Consider the following 21,425-nt stretch of genomic DNA (forward strand, 5'->3'; position numbering starts at 1 on the left):
GTAACTTTTTACATTTTTTCCTTTAATATTTAATTTGGAATATCGCTCGCTGACGTATCTGCTTGTTAAAAAATTGAGGTGGTACTGGTAGTAGCACAGGTAGTAGGTACCCAATTGCCTACGTCACTCCAAAAACTGTTTAAAAAAAATCCCAATTAAAGTATATTACAAAAAGCTAGTAACGTCAGCATCGTCGGTGATTATTAATGATCTGACGACATTACCATGTCTCGGAGTCACAGCAAATGTCCAAAACTGGTTTTCTGTTGTTCGCCGAGCTGAAGTTGTATTTAGTATAAAAAGTCGGCGATGCCTGGTGGTTGCATCACAAGTCATTCGACAAGGGTGCCGGATAGTCACATATAATTCAAGTGAGTATTGCTCGGGAACCTAACAAGTGCCCTTTGTCTATGTTGACGTTCATCCGGGATTGTATTATCGTTTGTATACTGAGGGGCTACCGCGAAAACCGTAATTCGTGAACTGCGGGGATCTTTCTCTTTTACTCCAATGAAGGCGTAATTAGAGTGACAGAGAAAAATGCCCGCAAATTGCCAACTTCGATTTTCGCGGTTTTAGCCCCGTTACACAGATAAGCGGCATTTGTAAAGTTTTTAGAGTCCGTTTAAGCTAACTTTGCTCCGACTTGAACAGAACAAAGTGAGGGAGTGTCATTATAAACGTTATAGAAATTTGTCAGTAGTGATGACATGCCACACTTCGTCGTTGCAAATGCCATGTAGAGTGAACTAGGTCCAACTCTAGCCAGCTGCGTGCAGCGTCTACCAAGTTATATTTTATGTGTTATCTGTGTGTGTGGTGTTATACCCTTGTGAGTGATATATCTAAATATTCACATTTAAAAATCTCTTTAATTATGTATGTCGTGGCTTGTTATCCTTAGCTTATATGCCTTCTACTAGTAGGCAACGAAGAATTCTTAGTTTTGGAATAGGTCTAGGTACCTGTGTAAGGTTCTTGTTTTTTTATTAAAGTATGGCACCGGCATTTATTGCACTAAAACAAAACAGTGAATACATCAGCAGCAACTAAAGAACAGACGGTATTATCGCTAAAAAGCGATCTCATCCAGACAACAATTTAGGTAGCGCAAATTAACAAATCACGTCATGATATTGATATTATCCGTTCCTATTCTAGCATGAAGAGCATCCTGATCGTCTGCCTCCTCGCCCTGGCGGCCGCTGCCTACGCGCGCCCCGAGACCTACACCGACAAGTTCGACAACGTCAACCTCGACGAAATCCTGGAGAACCGGCGGCTGCTCATCCCGTACCTCAAGTGCGTGCTCGAGCAGGGCAAGTGCACGCCCGATGGCAAGGAGCTTAAATGTAAGTTTTACCACAAAGTTGGTTAGTTCTAGTCCATACCGCTCTTAGTCAAACTTTGAAAGAAAACATTGAATTAGTAGTTAATGTGTGTTTGAGCTGGAATACCTGTCTAATGTTGACAACAGTGGCCCAGTGGATCCAGATTTGTAGCCAAATCGTGTACTCAATAATTGCACGTAGTTAGTTCCACTTTTACCGTGATATCCAGGCCTGAGGAGCAAAGGCATCTTTACGTTGTTGACATATCATTTATGAATACGAAGCGTGACTACGCCATTTGCGTTATAATTTTTTTTCCATATTCATTTATCATCAGGAGAATCGCTGGTCAGAAGAGCCGTAATAGTAACTACTCCCTGGCCTGATTGGTTTTAATTATACCTTTTCCCCACAGCGCACATCCGAGAGGCCCTCGAGAACAACTGCGCCAAGTGTACCGAGACCCAGCGTCGCGGTACCCGCCGCGTACTCGGTCACCTCATCAACCACGAGGCCGACTTCTGGAACCAGCTCTGCGCGAAGTACGACCCTGACCGCAAGTACGTCAACAAGTACGAGAATGAACTCAAGTCTGTCAAGGCCTAGACTTGGACCGCTGTAGCGACATGTGATACTATTGTAGATTATAGTGCAGTTTCCAAATAAATTATTAAATTTTTGTTAAATCTGTATTTTTCTTCACCTACCTCGCTACTACGAACGTTCTACAAAGTCATGCCTGACGTTATACTAAACGTCATATTTATTATTACAAAGATAAGACGGTGCGTTAGGTAGCAATAAACAATGAAGATACTGAGTTGTTAAAAATTACTCTTTTGTCAAATTATGTGGTTAACGGTAAGAAGCTACATACTTCCAAACCTAAGTAGGTAATAAATAAAGATATAAATAGTTTTTGATTCGAGTATAAGCACGTAAAAAAGTTAAGATGGGCGCCTTTTAGACTTATAGGTACCTATGTGTCGTTCTCAACTAAAAGGTCAAGAGCAACACCGGCGTGAGGCCTGAGGGTAGAGAGGTGTCACTGAAATTTAAGCATATAGCCAACACGCCATTTACGTTTATACATACATCTCTTTCGAGAACGCACCTCTCGCGACTCCTCTCAGGCCGGCCGGCTAAGATAAAGATAAGATAAAAGATAGTTTAATTCAAGTAGGCATATTACAATGCGCTTATGAACGTCAAATAAAGCTACACCAGTTCCAACCCTACATGCACCTCTGCCTCGAGAAGATTTAAATCTCCCCTCAATTGGAGGATAAGGCAATACAGAGGCAGAGAATCCTGTAACACCCACCCTCCTTCGGGTGACAGAACTCCCCGGGTGAACTCGGGTAGGGTCGAAAATGGGTCGAAACTCCTAAACAGCTCGCATATAGGTAGTACAAAAGATGTTCTGTAACATGAAAATAGTACATTTCAATGCAGTGTGAAAGTGTGTTATTATTTACGAGTCCCGAGACACGGGACAAGTAAATAATAACCCTTTCACACGTACATTGAACGACGTTTTTTAATAAAACAAATATTAGTTACCTACACGAGTACTAACAGTTAAGTTACAAATTTTCGCTTGAACTGGAATGATATTGTATATTATATATTATTCAGCACTATAAACTACGTTCAGCATTGATTTACATTGCAAAACTTAGTCACATTAACTCATTTCATACAAAAACACTCTATAACAACACTCTTAAAGTTGCAATTTAAGTTCATTATTTTGATACAACTAAATTTTAAGTGAAAATAGCGGGCCGGTATGGCGCCGGTTTTACTTTTTAATTTTTCATTTTTTCTATTAACGACAGCCAACGCGGCAATGACAGTTTTCCATTCAGCCAAATTATATAAAAGTTTTTTAGTGAAATACCTATCGTATTATTAATAACAAATAAATATTTACTTTAAATCGTGTAACAATACTTTTTGTACGTATTATATTATAATAATCATTATATTATATTATGTCTAATGTCAAAATAAAAATTATAGCTGGTCAACCAAATCTTGTCAGTAAAAAAAAGCGCGAAATTCAAATTTTTCTACTGTCAAGATCTGTAGGGCTATGATGGTCGACTGTATAAATGATATAGTTGTATAAATGATGATAAAACTGACATTTAATCCAGTTTTTATTGATTTGACGTCTTTTCCACTTTTGACAGCGATAGTCGTTAAACGATTAACTGCATAACATGCTCGTTGGATAATATGTCATTTGTCTACTTTTCCAACTTAAACTTAGTTGATAAGTGGATAAGTTAAATGATATAAAAGACACTTGTCTAGATTTATACATTTTTATAACATTCATATCGTTTTGTCCACTTTGACAGCGATAGACGGTAAATGGCTACGTTTGTTGGATAGTTAGACATATAGTCGATTTTTGACGGCTAGCCTTTGATTAATTTATCGTGGTGCTCACTGAGCACGATAACCACCACTTCACCACTTCTATACCATGAGAGCACCTGCTCTCATGGTATAGAAGTGGTGAAAAATACAATTTTTAGGGTTCACTCGTGCGTCTGTCTGTCCGTCTGTCACAGCCTATTTTCACGGAAACGACTAGACCAATTAAGTTGAAATTTAGTACACATATGTAAATTAGTGACCCCTCACCCAAAGACGGACATGGCTTCCTCGCGTTGTCCCGGAATTTTGCCACAGCTCATGGGAGCCTGGGCAGCTAATCCCAGGAACTGGCGTGGGCACTAGTTTTTACGAAAGCGACTGCCATCTGACCTTCCAACCCAGAGGGTAAACTAGGCCCGTATTGGGATAAGTCCGGTTTCCTCACGATGTTTTCCTTCTCCGAAAAGGGACTGGTAAATATCAAATGATATTTCGTACATAAGTTCCGAAAAACTCATTGGTATGAGCCGGGGTTTGAACCCGCGACCTCTGGATTGCAAGTCGCACGCTCTTACCGCTAGGCTACCAGCGATTGTTTTAAGTACAATAAATAGGTTAGAAGTTATTTAAGAAAATAGCCAAAAAATTAGCCCCTCCCTCCCACCTTTATCTCCGAAATTACTGGGTCTAAAATTTTGGACTCGCACTTGGCCGGTATAGTTTTTTTTTCAAATATAATATATACTATTTGAACTCCATTTGTATTCATATTCATCATTTCTTCTTGGCAGCTGCTGCCATGGAAGAAAAGCGTCAACAAAGAAAAATTCAACGACGTGCCATAAGGGATACATGGAACCCTTTTGATATGCCCAACGAGGAGTTTCGGCACATATATAGAGTGCTCAAAGACTTGGCACTCTATTTGTGTGCCGACCTAGACGCCGACCTCAAACTCAACATGGCGACGGATTGCCGGCACATCTTAAAGTACTTAATTAAAGATATAATGTAGCACTGAGGACGTCACTTTCTGAGAACGCCACTTTCTGAGGACGTCACATTTGGAGTTCGTCACTTTTTTAGCATAGGTACGATTTAACAGTATAAAATACCAGGACGAAAGATGTATGTAATGCCAGCAACCAGATTACCTGTTCGACATACGGTCGCTTTTATATCCTACATACCAACACCAATCTCTGTTTGCCTTACGCCTGACTGGTAGAGAATTCCATTTGGCAAAACGTCCTATGTTTCGTGCAATAAAGTGAAAATAGAGAGATTAATAATAATAAAAAAAGAATCTAATTATGTTTAAATCAGAGTATTTAATTCAGAATACTTAAAAACTACAAGCACCAAAACATTTAGCCACAGATTGGAGTTAGGCCGGAAACAGCTTCGATTCCATACACATAAGGGCGCGTGTACACGGTGCCGCCTCCGCGCCGCCGCCGCACCTTCGCGCTATGTACACGAGACGCGTAAAACCCGCGGCGGCGGCGCGGCGGCGGACTATACTTGTCTCGTGTACATAGCGCGAAGGTGCAGCAGCGGCGGCGCGGCAGCGGGCTTTACGCGTCTCGTGTAAATAGCGCGAAGGTGCGGCGGCGGCGCGGCAGCGGCGCGGAGGCGGCACCGTGTACACGCGCCCTAAATGTTTCGCACAGTAGCAACCATGATTTTATCATACGCCGCTGTGATTAGCTCGTGAAGGTATCACGGCAAGCTCGCTGACACCAGTTGAAGGTCATTCCAACATATTTACATTTGAACGGACTGTCGCTCCTTTTATGACAACATATTCTTCAGCATATCGCGTCTTCTGTCATGTCTCCATAAACTCTAACGTCTTTTTTATCTGCGTATAAAATCAGCTCTTGCAGTTTTTTTTCAGACAATATTTCCTCTCGTGTCACCTGTGGAGAATAGGCGTCCAAGGATTTTTTCTTCATAGCGTTGCCGAATTTCAGAATATATGTTCAGCCATCAATCACTTCTGCGTATGGAGTGATCCATACTCTCATAGTTCTCATGTTCTGCATATATTTAATGCAATTTATTTGTTTGTTTTCTTCCTATAGGTATAGGTTACGCAATGAATTTTTAAATTAATATTACATTGTACTTTTAGCCTGACTGACAATGAAAATCTATCATGTCACCGATTTGACATAGCTGATTTTTTTTTCTATAGATGGTCAACCAAACCTTGTCAGTAGAAAAAGGCGCGAAATTCAAATTTTCTATGGGACGATATCCCTTCGCGCCTACATTTTTCAAATTTGCCGCCTTTTTCCTCTGACAAGATCTGGTTGACCAAGTATATTTAAAATGCGAAACTACAAATAGGTTATATCCTTTGTCAAAGCACTGTCTCATTTCAAACATAGACAGAGAGAGTCATACTATCTTTGTCTTACACTAGTACTAGCACCCAAAAGAAAAGGATGAGTATAGTTTGTATTGTTCTTATTTAATGACAAATTGGTTTGACCAACTATACTTACAAGAATGCACTTCGTTTTTCGGGTAAAATCGGACGTAATCGCGTAACAGAAAATGACAGCGTCGTACTAATTTAGTTGCAATCCAACACTCAAACTATACAGGATGGTCTATACCACAACGTTCAATTTTTTTTTTTAGTTTCCTCATATCGTGGGCTATTAGGCGATTCTCAGAGATGACGTTCGGTGCCTGACTTCGGTGCCGAATTTTATTTTTTACTTCTTTGATACACAACTTTATTTCCTAAAATCTAGCCTTAATATAAAAAAATATTGGTAGTAGCCCACGTAGTGATAAAATAAAAAAAAATGTTGGACATCGAGGTTTGTACCATCCTGTATAGAGTAGTTAATAGAGTCAGACCGAGAAAAGTCTGCAGGGATTTTGATAGCCCACGCAGTGCAAGCGTCATTTTAAACGTCAAACTTCTATGAATTTATGACGGGTAAATATAGCTGGTCAACCAAATCTTGTCAGTAAAAAAAGGCGCGAAATTCAAATTTTCTATGGAACGATATCCCTTCGCGCCTACATTTTTCAAATTTGCCGCCTTTTTCTACTGTTGTTCTCTCTCTATCTGGTTGACCAAGTATAACACTTGCACTGCGTGGGCTATCAATATCGCTGCAGACTTTACGAGTAGCAAGGACCTAGGACCGCCTTAGATTGCGATGGACAGTCTTTGCATCAGGAACAATCACGAGCGGGGGTCAAGGCCCCTTTCAAACAGGCGAGGTTCCCGGCTCCCGGAGCATCCCGAAGTCTCGACACCGAGGGAGACGAATAAATACCCGCTCAGCGCCGAGTATTTATCTTTTTAGGGTTTCAGAAAAAACGGGACCCTATTACTAAGACTCCGCTGTCCGTCGGTCTGTCTGTCTATTTAGATGATATATTTCTGTTGCCAACAACAAATAATAAGTACTAACAACAAAATAAAATAAATATTTAAGTGGAGCTCCCATACAACAAACGTGATTTTGTTGCCGTTTTTTGCGTACCTAATGGTACGGAACCCTTCGTGCGCGAGTCCGACTCGCACTTGGCCGGTTTTTAAGAGACGCCGTATGCTCAGCAGCCGCTCCTGCCGTCCGCATTGTACGACTAAGATGCGGGGCGGCAAAAGTACTGACGCACGTGGCGTCCCACAGTAAGCACTTACCTCTTTCCCACGGCACCAGGGTCTAGCCGTCAGGCCTTATGCCGTCCGATCGGCTAAAGCCTGGCGGCTCAAGCATACATGGGATATTAGGTAACTCTGACACTAAGGTTCTCCTAACGATGTCATTAAGAACATGGTGCCGTGGGAACCTCCCAGCGCAACGGCAGCAGCTCAAGACATGGTGGCCGTTGCTCCCCACAGTGGAACCGTAGATGCATTGGTGGGGTTGGGGGTTGGCATACCCATGGCAACCTATTAGGCGGAAAGCAACGGCCAAATGCATCGTGCAGTTGTCTTAGTAAGGTGGCTAAGTTTGGGAAGGGCCTACAATTTAGTTGATTTTGACAGATGGTTTGACGTATAAAATTCACCGTATTTGAGGTTAATAAGGTCTACTGTCCTTAAAATTTTGTATGAATTTACAAGCAAATATGAGCCTTCGTTAATTAAGTATTGCAGCCGGTTCTACCTTAATTCGATAATGTATATAGCTTATTTCAAAGACTATAAACTCTAAGTACTTAGAAATAAAGCTTCAAAAGCTTTAACCTTGGATAACTTTTAACTATCAACGTCACATGTGGATAAGTGATGATAGGATGTCATTAATTAAAATACGCTTTAAGTCAACTTGTTTAGAATTGATTTTTCAAAAGCTCAAACCACGGATGATTTTTATCAGTCAATGGCAAAAGTAGATAAGTGGTGGAATGTGATTAAGTAATCTATTCTTTAAAATAGGCCTTAAGTCATCGAGATTAAAATTGATTTTTCAAAAGCTCAAATCATGTCACGCTATCATTAGTCACTTGTACTTTATCCTCGCGTCTTTTTACCAAATTTAATCACTTATCAGGTATTTCACATATCACGCAATAAATGATTAATGATTTGGTGACAAAGCATCATAGCCCTCCTGGTTGACTAAGTATATATAAAGTCTTTGATCATCCAAACTTTTTGGTGTGGACGTATCGATTACGGTCAGAATTAAAATTTAAAAAAAATCGAAAAGTAAAAAGCACTAGTTCGCAAAAACACAAGTTTGCGAACGCTAAACAGCTACGTAATACAGCACTTTTTGAGCAACTGTATTAAAATAGTTATTTTCGATACAAGTGTCCATCGCAATACAACGCGGCAACGCAGCGAGCGTGATGGGCACCTTTGCGTCAGGGACAGCCCGGGACGTGTTTTAGTAAGTATTTATTTTTTATATTTTTAGTTTGTATTTATATTTAAGTTTTTGCAATAAATGCCGTTAGTGCGAAAAAGAGGAAATTCGAAACGAGTGGCGATAAATTAAAACACGACCGAAGGGAGTGTTTTAAATCGACACGAGTTGCGAATTACCTATTCGCACGTGTATCGAACAACGTTTTACAGTACATATGGCACTTTAAAGTTTCGACATACGCACGGAAAGTGCTATTTTACGCACTAGTGCGGAAAAGTAGCCCCATATGTAGGTACTGTAAATGCTATTTCATGATTTTTTTATGAATGTAGGCACTGTTCAGAAATATTAGGTACACTATGAAAGTTTGTGTTTAAAGTTTAAAAAGTATTTTATGTTTATGTTCACCCCTATCACATCATTGTACTGAAATAGGTAAAAACATTTGAAAATGAAAATGAAAAATGATTTATTCAGGTATCAAAAATGCAAATTATTACATAGTAGAAGAATGTTACATTTTTAGGAGTATTCTATTGTTACATAGCCTAGGAATAGTGTCCTGAGCCCTAAACTAAGGTAAACCTGTCTTATTGGGATCAGGGAATAAACTAACATTACTTATATGATATATTATATATTTTATAAGTTATATTATATCTGAAAACTTGTACCATTGACAGTGTATTTCATGTAGGTAAATACTAAGTAGGTACCTAATCTATCATTAATAAAGGACAGTGTGCTTAATTAAATACTAATCGCGGTTGGATAATAATGAGCATAAGCAGACAAAACTCTTAATTTATTTCGCGTTGACGTCAGTTGATAACGACTTTAAGCTGTATGACGTAAGGAAAGGCTACCTAACGACAACCGAGAGTCCCAAACATCGCACTTTGACTCTTGAAATACTTAATTCATTAGGCATTTTAAGGTCCCGGTCCTACCTCATAACTTATGACTTATGAGGTACGGAAGGGAAAGGAATTTATTTTATATAAACATACATCCTGGATAGGTATATGATGCAGGGGATGGAGCCATCCGGTAAGCAATGTCATTTTAGTCTACCGAATAAAAAAAACCGGCTAAGTGCGAGTCGGACTCGCGCACGGAGGGTTCCGAACCATCAACAAAAAATAGAGCAAAAAAATCGTGTTTGTTGTATGGGAGCCATCTTAAATATTTATTTTATTTTATTTTTAGTATTTGTTGTTATAGCGGCAACAGAGATACATCATTTGTGAAAATTTCAACTGTCTAGCTATCGCTCACGTTCATGAGATACAGCCTGGTGACAGACGGACGGACGGACGGACGGACGGACAGCGAAGCTTTGTGTTGCGATTATTGGGCTTCCAATCCTCGCTATACGCTCGATAGTAAAAATGAATCACCTCTCAGAGTACTGTTGTTCCGTTCTTACCGTTTAGTTTTTAAGTAATTAATCAAAATTCCGCGCGCTTCTACCGTTTATCGATGCAAAGCCAAAACGCACTTCACAACGATACAATATTGACATTTTAGCCAATAGGATCGTCCGAAACTGCTCGGACGACACGCTAAGGACAACGCCTCAGCAGCGCCCCTGTTGGCGAAAAGGAGAACTAGCGAGACGCCGCGGCATGCGTATCGACCGCTATCGATTTAAATCGCTTTATATGTTTTAAGCCTCCAAAACTAAGTGTTTTAGTGATATATCGTGCGTGACAAAAGGCCTAAGACTATTTAACGTACCGCCGGCCGGTGTGTGAGAGAAGAAAAGGTGCTGAACGTAAAAGAAGAACCAGTCGCATCGAGAGGATTCCGCCATTACTGCAGTATCAGGTCAGTCCAGTGCGTGATATCCTTTGGTTATTTTATCGTGTTGTACCGTTTATTACCGGCGAGTATAGATATTTATGCTCGATCCTGAATGTTGTGAATTGGCATTGCATCTCATACCAAAACCGCGCCATTTTGCAACATATGTTGGTGCCGAAACCAGGGAACGACCTTTTGACCTCTATTCACACTCGGCCTACCAAGTACCAATTTCACTTCGTAACCTTTCTAACATTGTCGTTAATACTCGTTTAATATCCTTTCCTACCGTGTAAACGAATTGCAACGTCAATCTATCGCGTAATTACGAAGTTAAAATCATAGTCTTTGGTTCATGTTGTCTCGCTTACTCCACCGTCTACCGAATTTAAAACTGCTTAATCATTTCACTAAAACTATCGAAATATACCGAATCATTTATAACCGAATTGTTAAGTACCTAATCCTATAATTTTGTAACGAAAACTACAACTTAGGTACAATATTTCCTACCTACGGGTATTCTGAGAATTAACTTCCCAGTGTAACGAGACTTCCGTCTTACGGAGTTTTGTACGTAGTTCAATCACGCGTTTCGTTGGTCTTCTCCCTTTGTTCAAAGAACCACATAACTTGACCCCTCGTCCGAGGCGTAGCATACGGCGACTCGGGTCTTGAGCGTGTTTTATACACAGGTGTTCGGAATTCGTATAACTCGACTAATTTTCTTATTTCTTACCGCTCGACTTACCGTATTGGAAATTGTAATTATATTTTAGAAATCCAACTTATCGTATTAATAACTTTAACGGAAGATAGGTATTGTAAACGTTTAATTAGGTATTAACTTTAGTAGTTCCGGATTTCTCAAATTAATTTCGTGTTATAACATTTTTATACTGGACTTTCTTTCATTTTATTTTCTATCGACTTTACCGATTATCGATAACCGTACCGAGTGCCTTTTGAGTTTATTTTCGTATAAATTGACTAAATTGATTAATTTTACTACATTAATTCCGCGAACTCGGGGTGCCGGTTTTAATAGTTGCCGCGTTATACAAACATCGACGTTGTTTTTATTTGTGCTATCACTGATAACGTAGTGTTTTTAAATACGAGCTTGTTGTTTTAGCGTATATTGTTGCTTATTTAGTAAACATTGTTTTCTAACCTTAAACAATGTCTTACCTAACAAGGCGTAAATCTAAATCCAGTGTAGGTAAAAAAGGTACCGATACAACTTACACTGTCAACAACTTACCGAGTTTACGACGTAAACGAACTATAGCGTATAACCGTATAGCGAAGGCTTTGGAAATAGGGACCTTAGCCAATACCGATGATTCACAAGTTGAATTATTTCTTTCATATTGTCAGGAGATAAAAAATATCGCTGATAGTTTTCAAGAGTCTCATCTTATCATTTCGGATCTATTAGGGGATGATGAGGTCGACGACAGTGAGAAAGAAATTCAGGAACGATTCGACGAAGCGTATTTTAACGTAGTGGCCTTACAGCGTAAATTTTCACCGTGTTCGTCTCAACAACCGGGTATTTCGAGACAGGACATAACACCGGGTTCGCATAGTAGTAATATGCGACTTCCAAAAATTTCGCTACCGACCTTTTCGGGTACTATTAAGGAATGGCCCGAGTTCATCGCGACTTACAATGCGCTTATTCACGAATCGACCCTTTTGAGTGAAATTGAGAAATTTCATTATTTAGTGTCCGTTTTACGCGGTGACGCTTTATCGTTAATCAGAACGTTTCCTGTTGCAAGTGAACATTATTCAAGTGCATACGAGGCTCTCAAGTCCCGTTACGAGGACAAACGCGACTTAGCTTTTACGTGTTGGCGTGACATTTTAGATGTCAGTTTTAAAACGACTAGCGCTCAAGATTTTCGACACGCGCTAGATACAATCGATGAAAATCTAACTATTTTAAAACAGTTGAAGTTACCGACCGAACATTGGGACTTTGTCCTGTGTTATAATATTCTAGCCAAGTTAGATACAAAGCTGCGACGCGAGTTTGAGGAGAAACACACCAACGTGGAGATGCCTCAGTACAAGCAAATTAGGGCATTTTTACACGCGAAAAGCGAAGCTTTGTTGCGCGATACGCACTTTACCGCCGTTACTTCTAAAAACGCGAATACTTCTAAAGAGGCAACGGGAACTTTACAGAAACCGAAGCGACATAGCGTCACGCATACACTCCTCTCTCCTACCGCGAACCCCCTTCCAAAGGGTGGTGACAAACAAGAGGTGAAACCGAAAGTTTCGGGAACTCCAAAAGTTTCGGGAACTCCGAAAGTTGTCCGAAAATGTTCCTTCTGTGGTGAAGAGCACAACATATCAGCCTGCAAGGACTTTATAGCTAAATCGGTGGATGAACGAATGGCTATTACCAAGGAGAGGAAATGGTGCTACAACTGTCTTAACGCGTCTCATTCAGTGCGACAATGCACATCGATATTCTCTTGTCAGAAATGCAAGCGGAAGCACCACACTCTGTTGCACCGAGAGCAAGCTGCCAGCAATCCTGAACCTTCTGGTGAAAAATCAAGCTCAGTCGTCTTACTGGCTAAAGAATCGTTGACTCCGTCCAATTCACCTTCGAATACGACCGTGCTACTGGCAACCGCGCTCGTCCAAATTCGTGATGCTTCAGGCGAGTTTCAGACATTCCGGGCGTTATTGGACGCCGGGAGTCAAAACAATCTTCTCACTACACAAGCGGCTCAACGGCTAAAGTTGGAGCCTACACCGACTAGTGAGGGGCCCTGCGGCCTAGGAGGTGCACCCGCAACAGTGACTGGCAAGGTCACATGCGATATAGGTGCCAAGGATACCGTACATTTTCGCCTGGAAATGTTTGTTTCACCGCACATTTGTGATGAACAACCAATCGGAAGACTCAATACGAGTGGATGGGAAGAACTCAAAACATTACCGTTAGCTGATCCTGGTTTTGATATTCCTGGTCCAATTGATGTCTTGCTCGCTGCCGATGTCTTTGCTGAGTCACTTCTCGACCAACGTTTGAAACGCTGCGTCAATAAACCGCGTGCTCTCAACTCTGTCTTCGGATGGCTGATTGTCGGAAGAATCCGACTAGCATCGTCGTCTTTATTAAGTGTACCTACACCTAATAAGGATGACAGCTTAAACAATATCGTTCAACGCTTCTGGGAAATCGATACCGTTCCACATTCTTCCCGATTAACCCCAGATGAACAGCTCTGTGAAAATAGTTTCACAAACGAGCATTACCGTGACGAGACTGGTAGGTACGTCGTCTGTCTCCCCTTCAAAGATAACGCTGAGCCTGTGTTTGAAGGCTCTCGGGAGATAGCGTTACGACGCTTCCATGCTATCGAAAAGCGCCTTTCTCGTGATCCAGACTTGAAACAACAATATGTTGATTTCATGACCGACTACATCGAAAGTGGTCACATGACTTTGGTGCCTGCTAAGCACATGGGTCAAGGCAAGTTTTATGTGCCGCATCACTGCATTTTGCGCCCCGAGAGCGCCACAACGAAGCTTCGCGTTGTTTTTGACGCTTCAGCTAGAGATGCGCATTCCAAATCGCTTAACGACTCGCTATTAACAGCCCCAAAGTTACAATCCAACATTGCGGAGATTCTTCTTCATTACCGGGAGCACGAAGTGGTCTTTATGGCCGACGTGCGCCAAATGTACCGTCAAATTACCGTTGCTCCGCATCACCGGGATTACCAGCGTATTCTCTGGCGAGTTCACCCAGATGAGCCTCTTCAGGAATACGTATTGAACACCGTAACGTACGGGGTCTCCTCGGCTCCGTTTCTTGCTTGCCGAACGATCCAGCAATTGGCCAACGATGAAGGTCATAAGTACCCGAAGGCCAAAACCGTTCTAACTTCCGATATTTACGTCGATGACGTCGTTACCGGAAGTTCTTCGCTGGATGACGCTTGTGACATCAAGTCACAGGTTACCGCACTCTTCGAGCTCGGCGCTTTCGAGCTACGAAAATGGGTAAGCAACCGACCCGAACTTCTTAGAGATTTGCCCTCAGAAATGTGTCTTTCGGACGCCATCGCATTTACCGAAGCCGAAGACACCACCGTTAAGGTCCTTGGCCTTAAATGGGAACCTGCTTCAGACTCGTTCGTTTTTAACGTCCAACCTTCCAATCAACCGTGTACCAAACGAACGATTCTAAGTGAGGTCGCCAGAATCTTCGACCCTTTGGGTTTCTTGTCTCCATTGACAATCCAAGCCAAAGCCTTGATCCAAAAACTTTGGATTCTCGGCTCTTCATGGGATGAAACTCCTCCTCCGGAAATTGTGTCCCAATGGAGCAATTTCTCTCAGCAACTTCCTCAAGTTAGAGATCTGAAAATCCCTCGCAAATTCACCATCGAAGGTGCTCAATCGTATCAGTTGCACGGATTTTGTGACAGTTCTGAGGTAGCGTATGGCGCCGTCGTATATCTACGTGTCACCGAGTCTGATGGCTCCGTTCGCGTCCACCTCGTTTGCGCAAAGGCGAGAGTTTGTCCACTCCGGAAACAATCGTTGCCCAGATTAGAATTGTGCGCAGCAGTGCTGCTTGCTGATCTCATCAAGTTCGTCAAGGACACGCTGCGGCTGCCTGTCGAAGAAACCTACCTTTGGTGCGACTCAACCGTTACATTGGCTTGGTTACGCGCTCCGTCCTCTCGTTGGGTGACATTCGTCGCAAATCGTGTTAGCCACGTGCAGGACATCGTTCCTACCGCTTGCTGGAGACACGTTCCCTCTGGAACGAATCCCGCAGATATCTGTTCACGAGGGCAGATGCCTCGGGAACTTCTCACCAATACGCTATGGTGGGCGGGCCCAGAGTGGCTCTCTCACTCACCGTCTGAATGGCCAACAGATCTATCGAAAGATCGCAACACCGATAACGTCGTACTTTCCGAACAGCGTCGTGTAACTCTCGTAACAAGCCAAACCGAACCTATCAAGCAAACGTCAATAATCGATCAGCTGTTAGAGAGATATTCGTCGTTGGACAAAGTCTGTCGCATTCTAGCTTACGTGCGTAGGTTTTGTACCAACGCGCGTAGCACCGCTTCACGATCTGAAAGCTTGCTCATAACGGACATCGAGCGCCATCGCGCGCTACTAGAAATCGTCAAGCATTTCCAAGATCGTCATTTTTCCGATGTCATATCGAAACTTAGGTTGCGAAAACAGCTACCTCGTAGTCTTCGCAAACTAAATCCGTTCCTAGACGACCAAGGCATTCTCAGGGTGGGCGGACGACTCGCGCGCTCCGGCTTAGAATTCGAACATAAGCACCCTGCCTTATTGCCTAGAAAGTGTGTACTTACGACACGCGTAATCGAATCCGTCCATCGGAAAACCTTTCACCCTGGTCTAAATACGACTCATTATTTAGTCCTGCAACAATTCTGGATCCTCGCGGCTAGGCGAGCAATACGACACCAGCTTTCGAAATGCATCCGTTGCTATCGTCTTCATCCGCAGCCTCTGCAACCGTTCATGAGCGACCTTCCTGACTTTCGAGTCAATCAGGCTAAACCGTTCTCTGTAGTCGGCGTTGATTTCGGTGGTCCATTTCGCATCAAACTCGGATCCCATCGCGGTGCGAAAATCGACAAGGCTTACTTATGCCTGTTTGTGTGCCTAAGCACAAAGGCCGTGCACTTGGAGGTAGTGTCAACGCTATCAACCGACGGCTTCATCGCAGCCTTACGTCGTTTCGTTTCCCGCCGTGGCCGTTGTAACGTCATACATTCGGATTGTGGTACTAACTTTGTCGGCGCGAGCTCACAACTAGCGGCATGTATCGAACGAGCCTCGCACGCAGAACGTATCACTTTCAAACGCAACCCCCCGTCCGCTCCACACTTTGGAGGGATATGGGAGATCCAGATTAAGGCCGCCAAGACACATTTATATCGCATCGTTGGCGACCAGGTCTTAACCTTCGAACAATTATCGACATGTTTCACCCAAATTGAATCGATTATGAACTCGAGGCCTTTGTGTCCTTTAAGTTCCGACCCTAACGATCTGAACGTCCTCACACCCGGTCACTTCCTGACATTAGAACCCCTGACCGCAGTGCCAGATTCTGACTACGCGGACGTTAAACTTAATCGACTAAACCGATGGCAGCTCATCCAAGCGTTCCAACAGCAGTTCTGGAAACGCTGGCAAAATGAGTACCTACACGCCTTAACTCTGCGGGCAAAATGGACCAAATACTCAACACCGTTAACCGTAAATTCAATCGTACTTATCAAAGACGAGAACCGACCTCCTCTTCATTGGCCGTTGGGACGAGTTGTCTCTCTCCATAACGGACCTGACGGAGTAGTTCGGGTGGCTACCGTGCGAACCGCGAAGGATAACTTAGTTAAAAGGCCCCTGGTCAAACTATGTCCCCTTCCATCCGAATAATCGCTCCCATTATCAGCATTCCCTAGTTTTAAGATTAGTTTCGTAAATCGTAGTTTTACCAATAGTTAAGTAACGTTTTCTTTTTCTTTCGGGAAAATCCCACTGGTATTTTGGTGGGCGGAATGTTCCGTTCTTACCGTTTAGTTTTTAAGTAATTAATCAAAATTCCGCGCGCTTCTACCGTTTATCGATGCAAAGCCAAAACGCACTTCACAACGATACAATATTGACATTTTAGCCAATAGGATCGTCCGAAACTGCTCGGACGACACGCTAAGGACAACGCCTCAGCAGCGCCCCTGTTGGCGAAAAGGAGAACTAGCGAGACGCCGCGGCATGCGTATCGACCGCTATCGATTTAAATCGCTTTATATGTTTTAAGCCTCCAAAACTAAGTGTTTTAGTGATATATCGTGCGTGACAAAAGGCCTAAGACTATTTAACGTACCGCCGGCCGGTGTGTGAGAGAAGAAAAGGTGCTGAACGTAAAAGAAGAACCAGTCGCATCGAGAGGATTCCGCCATTACTGCAGTATCAGGTCAGTCCAGTGCGTGATATCCTTTGGTTATTTTATCGTGTTGTACCGTTTATTACCGGCGAGTATAGATATTTATGCTCGATCCTGAATGTTGTGAATTGGCATTGCATCTCATACCAAAACCGCGCCATTTTGCAACAACTGTCAAACATAAAATATCTGGGTGACCGAGCTTCGCTCGGAAAACATATAAAAACTCGAAAATGCGCGTTTTCCCAGAGATAAGACCTAGCTAGATCGATTTTTCGCCCCCGAAAACCCCCGTATAGCAAATTTCATCGAAATCGTTAGAGCCGTTTCCGAGATCCCCGAAATATATATATATATATATAAATAAATAAATAAATAAACAAGAATTGCTCGTTTAAAGGTATTAGATAACATAACAAAACCGCCCTGAAAAATAGGTGGTTGACAAGTCAGTATTTTTACACTTGACATCACCGTTTGCTATAAAATTAACACTGCGTTGGCGTTGTAATGATTCAGGATCTAAAGTCGGACTTCGGATGTTAATTCATTTGTTTTGTTGAGAAAACACTTCGGATTTTCTTTTCCGGGCGACATTCTTATGAAACTTGATATTCCCACGGATTTTACAGGAATCTGTAGGTACCTAATGGTAATGGTCCCTGACACACAATAGACCGTAGTAGAAAGAAGTTACCGTAAAACGGGTGAGTAGGTTTCGCGGGGAGAGGTGGGTTATGAATGGGGAGAGAAGGTTTGAGAGGGGAGTGAGAAGGGATTTTAAGGCTACTGCTACAAAAATAATGTATTCCAATTTAAAATGGAGCTATAGTAATACGCATAATTAAAAAAAATCGATCCAACAATCTTCCAAAATCACCTGTGTATGAAAACCCTTCTCACCCCAAATACGAGGCACTGCGGGGTGAGGTGGGTTTTCCTCTTTATCGTCAAAGTTATGAAATAGAACTACCCAAAATAAAATAAAAACTAAAATACAAACGTCCGGAACACTTATTATATACACCATTCAGTTTTCATATGTAAAAATAAAATGTTATCGAGGTTTGAATTTCAGTTTTGACCCTACTCACCCCATTTTACGGTAGTAGTTCTATGTTTGAAATTACAAGGTAAAACGAGCGCTTTATCATGTCTTGTCATGAGCATCAATAATACAACGCCAGCCGGTCTAAATTAATTTAGCATCAAATATACATTAACCATTTTAGGTAATCACGAGCCTATTACATGTCCTATCACTAAACAGATTTCGCGTGAACTGAATGGTCAAGTTCAATAAACCCAACGTCATTACTATCCGCGAAACTATGACTATGGGACAGGTAAATAATAAAGACTAAAGCCTCCATACAAAGTTGAACGTCATTGGCGTTACTTTAGCGAGTGGTCTCATTTCCATACCATTGATTATTAATGTTCGTAGACTACATAGTTTAGTGACTTTATTAACTACAAAGCGGAAATTTCAGAGTTCGAATTCCGGTAAGTTTGTGAGTTTATTGTAAGAGTATACTTACAGAATTAAGCAATACTACAGAAATAATAAAAGGTCGATATATTGTCTGAATATATTTATCATTTATATGTTTTAAGATGCATTTACCTCTGCTCATCACGTGCGTGGCCCATATATGCCCACTACATTTAGTTATAAAGTGCTTCAAGTGCTATATGACCAGTATAAGCTAGTTAGCGTCTACAATCTCGCGAAGTGGCATTTCTAGCACAATGATTAGAAACGATTCTTCATGTAGCTTGCCAATCTATATCATCTAACTGTCTCTGTCTAAAGTAAATTGACGCACCTATTAAATTAGCTATTTACCGTACTTCTCGGGCTCGAGAAACCCGTTTCATTTTCAAGATTCTACACTATAAAAGATAGATTTAACAGCAGAAGACGTACCATAACTATCTCACCACTGGTCGAACACTGGTCGAAAATAAAAAAATAACAATAAAAATGAAGGCTGTGGTTCTAGTTTGTTTATTGGCGGTGGTGGTGTCAGCGAGACCTGGAGACAAATACACGGACAGGTTCGACAACGTGAACCTGGATGAGATTTTGTCAAACCGCCGGCTGTTGGTGCCGTACGTCAAATGTCTGTTGGGACAGGCCCCCTGCACTCCCCCTGGGAAGGAGCTGAAATGTAAGTAATTTTGTCTACGGTTACCGCGATAGCTCATGAAATAAAACTATTAAAACGGATTATATCGCGTATATTGAATAAAGGCTGTAAACGGTTCGAAACGTCGGGATATACGCGATATAATCCGTTTTAATAGTTTTATTTCATAAAATGTAAGTGTTGGAAATTTGGTTTTCATCACATTTGTTCGGAATCGGTCATACACATTTTTCGTATGCTTATCTCGTTCGCCTCTTCCCTGAAGGCAACGCAAAGTTAACTGAATTAAAAATAATAATAATTTTATCCGCTGCACCCTTACACGCGGGATACAGTTTTTCAGTACTTGAGGTTCAAATAAGAATAATAATATAATAATTCCATTCCGCAAACTTTCGCACCTCTCCTCATACATCTTCTTATGAAGTGGCTAGTAAAAAGATACAAAATAATACATATAGGTACGAAAAAAAACACCTCTTTCACCTCACTATAACTTTGAACACTTCTCGTCGCAAAGCTCAATACTCCACCTTGTTGATACGATATGAGGAGATGTTCCGGCATAATTTGAAACAGTATACATACCTCTGGTTATACATATGTACAGTCAGCAGAAATAGTTGCTATGCGGGCGAGATGTTCAAAATGAGCTTGACGCGACTTTGTTGTTAAGAGAATAAGAGCGCGTATAAGTAGGTAATTTTGAACATCTCGCCCGCTTAGCAACTTTTGCTGCTAACTGTGCACTGTAGATATATAAAATATTTCTTCTCAATATTGCAATAATATTACATAATGAATTATTTGAACACGTAGGATTTATTATCATTCGTCTCATACTTTCAAATAGCTCCGATATTTCTACGTGACGATATTAAAAAAGTCTAAATTGTTTGTCGTCACGTGCCAGACTCACGTTTCGTTTATTCTAGCCAAACCGGTACCATGTTTACTGGCCTAGGGGCCTAGCCAAGTTGCCAATCGTTTGCGCCGTAGCGAACTCAACGCTAATGTCTCTCTGTCGCACTTATATTATGGGAGAGTGATAGAGAGACACAAAGTCACCTTGGCTAGGCGCCCGGATCTGTAATTTCTAATGGGCACTTAACCAGGTGCGCAGGCTATCCATCATACGTGGTTAGGCATATTTTATACGGATCTCGAGGTCAAGATGCGGCATGTTTTCAAGGGCAGAATAGATGCTACATATCTACAGGCCTAATACAGTCAGCAGCAGAATTTGCTAAGCGGGCGAGGTGTTCAAATTTGCCTTGACACGCTCTTATTCTCTTAATAATAAAGTCGCATCAAGATCATTTTGAACACCTGGCCTGCTTAACAACTTCTGCTGCTGACTGTACAATGCCTTTTTAAAATGCAAGTTTATCATCTTATTAACCCCATTTCTGACATGTCAATGAAATTTGCTTTTATCAATAAATGTTCTGATTCTGATTCTATTAAACTACATTTTAAACTAAACTCTTTGTATGCTATTATAACACTTTAAACTCTCACGTTTTGTACAAATATATCTTGTGTTGTATCTTTGTATGCTGAAAAGCGACATTTACTAATCCATGGTACATAAGATTTTTCTTGCATTTGTAACCTGTATATTATATAATATTACTTCTTTTTGTCATCAGCTCACATCAAAGAGGCCCTAGAGAACGGCTGCGCCAAATGCTCAGAGAACCAGCGCACCGCCACCCGCCGCGTCATAGGACACCTCATCAACAAGGAAGGCCAATACTGGAACCAGCTGGTTGACAAGTACGACCCTAAGCGCGCCTACGTGACCAAGTACGAGTCCGAACTTAGGACCGTTAGGGCTTAGAACTTGGACTTGATTGTAAACAAATGACTGATCAGTTTAATGCAAGAATAAATGAGATGAAAAATT

The 21,425-nt window shown here is 41.6% G+C and overlaps 1 protein-coding gene across 1 annotated transcript; it reads left to right on the forward strand.

The window, feature by feature from the left end:
• The first annotated feature begins 218 nt into the window (after positions 1–218).
• LOC134655358 (uncharacterized) lies at positions 219–21,425 on the forward strand. Its single transcript, XM_063510807.1, has 7 exons — positions 219–371; positions 1,162–1,352; positions 1,747–1,931; positions 11,762–11,903; positions 12,393–16,675; positions 19,282–19,537; positions 21,169–21,425. The coding sequence occupies exons 2-7, from the start codon at positions 1,163–1,165 to the stop codon at positions 21,357–21,359; spliced, it is 5,247 nt and encodes a 1,748-aa protein (XP_063366877.1). The 5' UTR covers positions 219–371; position 1,162; the 3' UTR covers positions 21,360–21,425.

Source organism: Cydia amplana, chromosome 16 (genome assembly GCF_948474715.1).
Source record: "Cydia amplana chromosome 16, ilCydAmpl1.1, whole genome shotgun sequence".
Lineage (NCBI taxonomy): Eukaryota > Metazoa > Arthropoda > Insecta > Lepidoptera > Tortricidae > Cydia > Cydia amplana.

Excerpts from the sequence above, each read along its gene's own strand:
- LOC134655358 (XM_063510807.1), top strand. The coding sequence starts at position 1,163 with ATGAAGAGCATCCTGATCGTCTGCCTCCTCGCCCTGGCGGCCGCTGCC. Across the intron at positions 1,353-1,746 it reads CGATGGCAAGGAGCTTAAAT|CGCACATCCGAGAGGCCCTC; the intron begins GTAAGTTTTACC and ends TTTTCCCCACAG. Across the intron at positions 19,538-21,168 it reads CCCTGGGAAGGAGCTGAAAT|CTCACATCAAAGAGGCCCTA; the intron begins GTAAGTAATTTT and ends TTTTGTCATCAG.